The sequence below is a fragment of the Selaginella moellendorffii genome, unplaced genomic scaffold (genome assembly GCF_000143415.4).
Source record: "Selaginella moellendorffii unplaced genomic scaffold, v1.0 SELMOscaffold_36, whole genome shotgun sequence".
Taxonomy (NCBI): Eukaryota; Viridiplantae; Streptophyta; class Lycopodiopsida; order Selaginellales; family Selaginellaceae; genus Selaginella; species Selaginella moellendorffii.
In genome coordinates this window covers 266,036-275,006 of record NW_003314297.1, presented here as the reverse complement: position 1 = coordinate 275,006, position 8,971 = coordinate 266,036, and the positions used below count along the sequence as shown (strand labels likewise).

At 44.5% G+C, this 8,971-nt stretch overlaps 2 protein-coding genes across 2 annotated transcripts; one reads left to right on the top strand and one right to left on the bottom strand.

Annotated features, from left to right (window-relative positions):
* Nucleotides 1–223: 223 nt before the first annotated feature.
* LOC9653139 lies at nucleotides 224–1,867 on the bottom strand. Its single transcript, XM_002977947.2, has 6 exons — nucleotides 1,775–1,867; nucleotides 1,583–1,722; nucleotides 951–1,530; nucleotides 806–899; nucleotides 592–751; nucleotides 224–546 (listed from the first exon to the last, which is right to left on the bottom strand). Exons 1-6 carry the CDS (start codon nucleotides 1,865–1,867, stop codon nucleotides 366–368), a joined length of 1,248 nt encoding a protein of 415 aa, XP_002977993.1. The 3' UTR covers nucleotides 224–365.
* Nucleotides 1,868–6,375: 4,508 nt separating this feature from the next.
* Nucleotides 6,376–7,141, top strand: LOC9657825 (succinate dehydrogenase [ubiquinone] iron-sulfur subunit 2, mitochondrial). Its single transcript, XM_002978116.2, has 2 exons — nucleotides 6,376–6,917; nucleotides 6,976–7,141. The coding sequence occupies exons 1-2, from the start codon at nucleotides 6,472–6,474 to the stop codon at nucleotides 7,139–7,141; spliced, it is 612 nt and encodes a 203-aa protein (XP_002978162.2). The 5' UTR covers nucleotides 6,376–6,471.
* Nucleotides 7,142–8,971: the final 1,830 nt, after the last annotated feature.

Below are 8,971 nucleotides of genomic sequence, written 5' to 3'. Positions count from 1 at the left end.
TGGACAGCGGTTCCAGTGACTCGGCTTGTTACATGCTCATGGTCAAGCTCTATGGCAGCGCAGGCCTGTGGAAGGAGCAATCGCAGACCAAGTTTGGCATTTCGACATGTGGTTTCTGGATTGTCCAACTTTAGGTGGCATTGTAGTGGCTACACTCGGAGTGCAACGTGGGAGCAGAGAGAAGATCGAGGTATAGTTTCAAGAGCCCTGTGCTATCTGGGTATGGCATGTTGAACCAAGGTAGCAAACTATATTCCATCGGATAGTAGCGAATTTTTTTTTTACATATACTATCAAAAATTGGAAAACCTGAAAACACCGACATTTCTAGTGTCATTTCTAGTGTTTACTGTCGGCTGGCGCACCTAAGTGATCTCGAGGAGGCACTTGCGTGCGTTCCACGCATTGAGCGCATCCTGGGGACTCCAGTTGGTGACTTGACGACCAACAAGAGTCTTGAGCATGCCATCGTAGAACCTCTTTTGCCCCCTGGCAAGCTCCGCTTCACCGCCAAGGGTAGGCATCTTGTTATACCCTTGCACCGTCCTGCAAGTCTGTCAATACCAAAGCGCTTGGAAACGCGGCTCTTACCTGATGAAGAAGCGGCCAACCGGGTGAAGACCATTGGGGATTCTCATCTTGATCTTAGCGAAGTCCTTCTTCCACGTTTCGAAGTTGTTCTGTAATTCGGCACGCGTGAAGCTTGGAGTGAATTTCTTCGGATTCACCTCCATCTTTTCTTCCGGGAACTCTGCGCACACGACCACAAATAGTTAGACTGGCAGCCGTTTGTGCAGTCATTTACCTTGCAAGCTGGCCTGATCAATCTGATGGTTTTCCACCCAAACAAAACCATCTATTTCCAGGATTCCGTAATACCAGTCATCCTTGTCACCGGCCTAGAAGACGATATGTCAGCGCTCATGATCCAAGTGACTCGCTATTCTTACCATGATGGTCACTGGCGGTCTGTAGCTCTTCGGACGCGCCGCTGTCTCCACCAGTTCCTGTATGGTGTACATAGCTGGCTGGTAGAGATCCTCGACGCCCGCGTCGCGTTTGAAATCCACCGTCACTTTGAGCCGCAGTCCACGAAGCGTGTAGCGATTAGTGTACACGTACATCTTACAATCTGAATGGTGCCTCGGAGAAGAATTGCTCGCGGACTGAGGTTTTATCAGCGGGTAATCTGCTGAAGAGTCCGAAGACTGAGAGTTGGGAAGGTTTTCCTCGTCAACCTGGACCACCTGGGACTTGAGATCTTCCTTGTCAGCCTCATACTGGAGCACAAAGTCCGCTTTTTTGTCAGATGGCGATGACGGGTCTGGTGATTGGCCGTAAGCCGGCTCCTTTTCAAGTTCCCGGGGCCTTGTAAAGCGGCCAAGGTTCCGTAGCATCCTGTCCAGTATCGGTGCGACCTGCATCTCTCCTTTGCAATCACCTTGGAACGCAGTCGAGTAGGCGACATCGTTGGCGATGAGCTTGTTGACGCAGTGAAGAGTTTCGCCTGACATCTCCACGGCAGCAAACCTATAAAGGAGACTTGAAAAAAAAGAAACAAAGATTTGTCTAAAAACCTCACCGGTCGTACGAGGGCGTGTAATGCTTGATCTCGATCAAGCCATAGCGCATGCGAAAGTCGGCCTCTTTGATGTCGCTTGGAGGAATGGCGAAGAGTTGCTCCTCGCGCGCTCCAGCCAGTTGGGCGATCATGGCTTGTGGCTGTCCAGAGCCACATGTCGAGCCATGACTAGACAAGACAGGGAGAGCTTACCGATTTCACGGGCAGCTTGTTGAGGTGCTCCATTAGCTTTTGCCGCTTGGTTAGCCGCTTGCCCTGCCGTTCCACGTAGTCTTCGTCCTCCATTGAAGCCCTAAATCGGAATAGAATTCCTAACCGTTGAAGAAGAATTTATACTTTCCTCACGCAACCACCATTGATCTAGTTTTAATCTAACGGCTGATAAAACAGAGAAGGAACATTATGCCCTAATCTCGATGTCAATTTTGTGTTTTTTTCAGAGCATGTGACTCTATGCATGTAAGGTCTTTCGTCGCCTACTGTGTTCGTCGAAGTTATGCTTCATCCACAAAAGAACAGAACTGGAAACAGTCAGCAGGAGCGGCAGGATGAGATCTATGAATAATCTGTGTGCCTGGACGGCCCTCACCTCATCTACGACGACATGCAGCAGGGAATTGCAAGTCTGTGTGTCATGGTGCCTAGCGGGAGAAATCCAGCACAATGTCGGTGCACATTATGTCTCTCGAGGTAATGTTTGTTGAGAAGATTTTAACGTTTTTACCATGACCTCTTGCGAGTTTCTTTTCCTAATTGAGGGAAACATGAAAGTGTTCGACAAGATGAAACGCTGGGGCTCTATCTTTTGGATAATGCTCCTTCTGGGATATGTCAAGAGTGGGAGAGCAGAGGCAGGTGCTAGAGCTCCTGGCTGAAGTGGCCAATGCTCCAATGCTAGCTGCTGCTCTAAAAGCCTACTGGAGCCTGGCAACCAGAACAAACTTCAGACTTTGCCAGGCTAACGTATGCATTGGGGACTGTATTGTAAATGTGATTTCTAAAAATGTAATTTCAGGTATTGAAAGATATTTGTTAATTAGTCTTTTCAAACATTTTCTTCTACTAATGTCAAGATACATTATGATATTGTGTAACTCTCTAGTTCAAGCATAAGGAGCCCTCAATGTTGATTTTTTTTATAAAAACAAACTAGCATTGAAATCCAAGTGGCTGACTGACGAACTTCATAAACCAGAGTGTTTGATTTTGTAAGTGTGGCTTTTGAAAGGAAATGGATTTTTTTTAGTATTGAAATATAAATAAGTTCCATGACAAATTTTTCCATGTGTGTTTGGAACGGTTTTGATGTGAGAGTTATCTCACCTCCTAGTATAATGGAAGTAACTTGCTGTAGTATGTCTAGCATCAGCAACATATATGGAACAAGAGGATATCTAAAAGAAGTTAAAATTGTTAAGAAAATAAATGAAGATTGCACCCTTTGTCTTGCTTGCATGGCATACCAATATGTCACTAGCTATTGTGAAGGCAAGTTCTAGACTATAAAACTATACCTAATCAATCTCTCACTTTTTTATTTGTTTCCAATGCCAATGATTACTATAGTGGTTGTGGCAAAATTTGCACAAAAGAACATATGTCACCAATGCCACGTTAATGCCTTTTGCCAACTGTTATCTCAGCCCCATGTATAACCTTGCTAATATTTTGTTGAGCAACAAAGTTGTTATAACTCAATGAAACTATAAATAATGTAAATAAATTTATTGAAGCTAATGTTCTAATGTTGGGGTATGATTCTAGAGATATTCCCAGATATACTCAGAGATTATACATTTCATTATTGAGATGGATGATAGAACACATTTTTCAATGGCATTTTCTAGTGAGAGATTTATTTTCATGGGATTTGAATGTGCAAAGAGGTTCCCTCACAACAAAGCAACTCTCTGCTATGAGCACAGAAGGGAAGTACAAACTTAAGATTCCTAATCTTGGCTTAGCAGTAGCTGTGGATGGAAGAGGTAATGGTATATCTCTTCTAAATCAATAGCAACATCAGAACAAGTACATGGTCTAAGAGGCATTAGGTGTAGAGGTGACTCAAGTTGTATAGTAAATTAAGTTATAAAGTTTTGTAGGTTGAATGCCCCACAGCTCTAGAATATGAGCCAATTCCCACTATTTAGATTGGCCAACAAAGCTTAACTGATAGCTGGCTTGTCTGGAACCAGCATGGGGCTGGTATAGCAAGCACCATCTATGGAGCTCTAGAAGATGGCATTAGACATTATAGCAAAGAACAGTCAACGGTGAGGGAGTTCTCTAACTAGCTTTTCTTCTTTATATCTTATACACTGGACGGTATGGAGCACTTACTCCATACTGTGGATTGAGAGTTTTGTGATTTCTCCTACCCTAGAAAGCTATTCTTAGCAAGGCCGTCAGACTATCACCACCTACATAGTTGACAAGGAAGTCACGTACTAGATGTCTTCTAAGACATCGTCCATCACGAGGTTACAGAGTTTGAAGAGTATAGGCTCGAATGGAGGAGCGATCAATCTCTTGATAGATAGATAGATTCTTAGAGCGCTTACACTCTGTCCAGTATTTCCTCGTCGCTGGATTTTTGCGTTCCGTTTAGAATCGTGTATTTCACTGTGCCAATCTTGATTCCGGACTGGTCTTACACAGTCACAAATTCCTCCAGGGAAAACGGTACGGAAAACTTACTCCCCACCACCTGGATCTCGCCTGGCTGGCTCAGAATGACGCACTTGGATCTCACCATCTATAGCCATCATCAAGAAAAGAGTGCAAGTTAAAAACTTTTTTAAAGTCTACAAACTTATGCAAAGAAAAACTGCTATGTCTGAGAGCACGGTCTTCTCGTAAGACCATCAACACAAAGCTTCTGCCCTGCTAGATCTTAGCTCAAGAGGCTCATCTTCTTGTTGCCATCGCTATTCTCATCTCCAACAACTTGTGGTGGCCATTGCTTTATTGGGTCTCTCATGGCAATCTTGAAGATCAATGAAACACTGAACACTTGTTGTGAAGATGGTTATTGTTAGCTTGTCAACCTCTATGCATAGAGTTGGTTTACTATATCACAACCAAAGAAGATGGAGCACTCTTGCCTCAGCACGGCCTAGATCCTGGGTGGGGCCATTTCAAAGGTATTGTCAAAGATTTCAAGGCAACATATTGATGGACACAAACTAGAGGGATCCAGAAGAATGGGGGTCCAAAGTATTGGCTCAACACCAATGAAAGTTTGAAAAAAAAAATGTTTTAATTGTAATGTCAAAAGAATATTTGGAACTTAAAAATTATTATTATCATTATGATTTATTTATCTTATCATTTTTTTATATTATAGAGATAAATAAGTAAACTACAAATTACATTTTGGTTTAATAAATTTGAAATATAAATTAAAAAATTTACTACACATAAGTAATTAATAATTTAGAATATTTTCCCAGCTCAAACCCCTGCAAAATGTAGTGGGATGCTTGCCATTAGAGCTTGAGATAATAGCTTAAAGCTTAAACTCAATAAAAATAAAACCCTTTTCAGGTATACAGATACAATCCCAACTCACCCCTATAAAGTTGATATTTATGGCAATCAATTTGTAGCAGGCAGCCTGGCGCATACATTAAGGTTTGACATATGGCGCATACATTACATGAGTCAATGTACTTAAAACATTCCTTACTACATTTGACTGGTTAAGGTGTATGGGAATGGCATGGGATCCTGCCACATCAATATGACATGTCAAATCGCCAAAGTTTGCCACACAGGTATATGTGACATTGTATGGCAGCCACGTCTTTCTCGTCGAGCTCTAGCAGCAACTCGAATGCAAGCCTCCCAAACTCTACGTTCTTCCACTTTCTGGCATGCTCCCAGCAGCGTCTTCCAAGTCATGGCGTTGGCTTCGAAAGGCATGGCGTTTATCACAGACACTGCTTCGTCCATATGGTTGGCTCTCCCAAGCACATCCACCAAGCAGTGGTAGTGATCGATGCCCAGACGAATACCATACTTCAAGTACTCCCTGGCGACGTCAACCAGGCCCGCATGGCTGCAAGCCGCGGGGACGGAAGTGAGCTTGGCTGCACTCCTCCGTCCTCCATGTCACGGGAAATGATCCAGGACTTCGTTCACATCTCCCAGGTGGCTGTAGCCTGTTATCAGTGCGCTCCAGCTGATAATGTTCCTCGTAGAAAATGAGTCGAACACCCGTTGAGCAGCGGCCACACCCCCAAGCAAGTCGCCAGAACCATGTCCATGCCGATAAACGTCCCTGTGAAGAGCATGCCCGGGACTTACCATCGAATGCCATCAAGCTCGCGAATGATCGATCGCCCGTTTCTGGTCTCCAGAGCCACAAAGCTTCCGCAAGCCTTGAGCACGGCAAGAAAAGTCCAAGAATCCGCCTCACAGCCGTCTCTCCTCGTCTCCTCGTCTTTGAATCTTTCGTGCGTAAAGATTCAAAGCCACCTCGGGGTATCCCAGTATCAGTACGTTCCAGAACACCACCTTTTTTCAAGGCATATATATATATATATATATATATATATATATATATATATATGCCTTGAAAAAAAGGTGGTTTTCAAAATATTATTTTGTAAATCACAAAATAAAATGTTTAAATTATGTTGGAGCTTAGTTACGATAAAATAGTGCAAATTACATTCTTTCGTTGCGACCTAAATTTAGCTTAAACTCAATAAAAATAAGGCCATCTTTTAGGTTATGACTTTTCACCAAGGATGCTTTCACGAGTTTTAGGAAGCAAGCGCTTGACCAGCAATGGTTTACGGTCCTTTCAAGTGTACAGATACAATCCCCAAGATGGCAAATCACCCCACCTCCAAGAGTACAAGGTTGACACCAGCAACTGCGTTATGATGCTTGATGTTTTGTTTGAGATCAAGAACAAGCATGATTCGAGTATCACGTTTAGGCGTTCTTGTCGCGAAGGTGTATGTGGCTCTTGCGCCATGAACATCAATGGTAAGAACTGCCTGGCATGCTTAACAAAAGTTGACAGGGATGAGGATGGTATTGCTTCTACTGTGGTGTTGCCTCTGCCACATATGTTTGTGATTAAGGACCTGGTGGTGGACATGACTTATTTTTATCAGCAATACAAGAGCATTGAGCCATGGTTGAAGACCAAAAAACAAAAGGAAGATGGGCAAAAAGAGTTCTTGCAAACCAAAGAAGAGAGAGCAAAACTGGATGGGATGTGGGAGTGTATCCTATGTGCTTGTTGTAATACTTCTTGCCCTAGCTACTGGTGGAACACACCTACATTCCCTGGTCCAGCAATTCTGCTCCAAGCATATAAGTAAGTACCATTCCATTTTTTTCCTAGTAAAATTTTCCAAATGTTTACTGTTTATTAGAATGATTGCTGATAGCCGCGATGACTTTACCAAAGAGCGTGTGGAGGCCCTCCGTGGAGAGATGAAGATTGGAAGATGCCACACTATTCGTAATTGCTCTAATGCTTGTCCAAAGGGACTGAATCCCGCTGAAAAGATCCTACAGATCAAAGGGATGCTTGGGTAAAGAGTTCATAAATTTAAATAAACATCACAAGCTCATGTCGTTTTTAAGTACTCTTGACAAAACAACACCGGTAGATTAGAATAAAGAGCAGATGGAAACTCGTCAGACAGATGCCCTAGAGTGAAGGAGCGGGAGCGCCATGGATTCAAGAAAGCGAGGCCGGCGAGCTCTTCGATCGATCGCCGCAACTCCGACTGAGGATGGCCGCAAGCATTCCATGTCCTGGATGCAGATATGGGAAGGGCAGCTTCTTTTTTCTTTTGCACAGGCTCGACTGCCCGCTGGATCAAGGTCTCAAGGACGGATTTAAATGGTAACATTATATGTGACAGTGGATCGAGGAAGCTCGTTTAGAAGATATCGATGTCGAAGAGATCAGTGCAAGTCAAGGTTTAGCTATTAACCATCTTTAGTAAATTTTTAGCTCAAGCCTGTATTCTCACAAGCTTTCATGGTTGACGCGACCGACGAGAACTCGCAGCTCGAGGAGGAGCTCCAATCCAGTGAGGAGTTACTTCAAAAGCCAGGCCTGCTGCTTTACTTTTACTCTTATGGTTTCTTTCTTTCCAGCGACGAGCGAATTACATCGAGCGATCGTGAATTAGTACTTGAAAACAACCTCGTTCTTCTCCAATTTTATGAACGAGAACTTGAGGCTGGTCCGGCCAAGCTCGTGGCTCTTCTGGATTCCTTCCCGGCACAGTGTAAGTGCATCCTCGAACTCGGAGTTCTCGATGTTTCGGCTCGAGTTCTCCTCGTTGAGCCAGTCCAGGATGGTACTGCCAGCGGATCCCGCTGCTCCAGCTTTAACTCGCATAATTCCCAGCCCCGTTTCTGCGAACTTGCCGATGATGAAGCGCTCCTTGGCGTCCACAACGAAGATGTTGAAGTCGTCCTCCATATCCAGAAGGTCCAGATAAACCACCAACGCTAGCTTCACGAACGCTTCTCCATTCTCGTTCACGCGGTCGTAGCTCCTGGCCGAGAAGAAATTGAAAAAGATAAAAGAGGAATCCCAATTGAGAAGTTATCTACCTGGAGCCGTCGGGAGCCTTAGCGCTCTCCGTGGCCGGCCCCCGCTCCACCCCGTCGTCAGTCGTGTTCTCCTCCGCGATCTCTTCTCCATTGATCTTGTCCTGCATTGGCGTGAAAGAACTGCTAGCTCTCGAAACGATCAGAATTGCGGACAAAGAATCGAGATGAAAGCATTGTACCTCACGAGCTTGTTCTTGTCGGCGCTGCGGAAAAACTTCGAAAAGAAAACCTCCAGACAGCGCCGATCTCTGGCGCGTCGTGCTTGTCTATCCCCTGGGAAGCTAGGATCGCGCTCCTGGTCGATCGGAAAGCTTTGCCGGCTGAAGGAAGCAGTCCCTGGATGCAAACTCCTGCACCACGGCCATGCCTGGAAAAAGAATTGGAAACAAGAATCAGCATGAAAGATCCATACCCCGTGACGATCTTCTTCGCAGCTCGCAGCATCGAATTCATCCAAGAAGAAGAAAGAAGTAGAAATAAAAAACGAGAACGCTATACCAAGATCCCTTTTCCCCTGCCTTCTACCATAGGCATCACGATACATTTCACGATCAGTGCAGGTTGATCATCATCAGATTATGTCAGATACGCAGAGAAGTGATACGGTGGCGGTTTGTAGTATTTCTACTATACGTATGTATACCACATGACGGAACGAAAGGGAATCACGAAGACTATATGGTGAGGGAGAAGATTCAAAGCCAAAAGTCCAAGAAGTTCAAATCAAGCAAGCTGGGTCCTCTAGAGTCGACTGCAGCAGCAGCTGCCTGCCGTCTGCCGGGTCGGGTTCTTTTT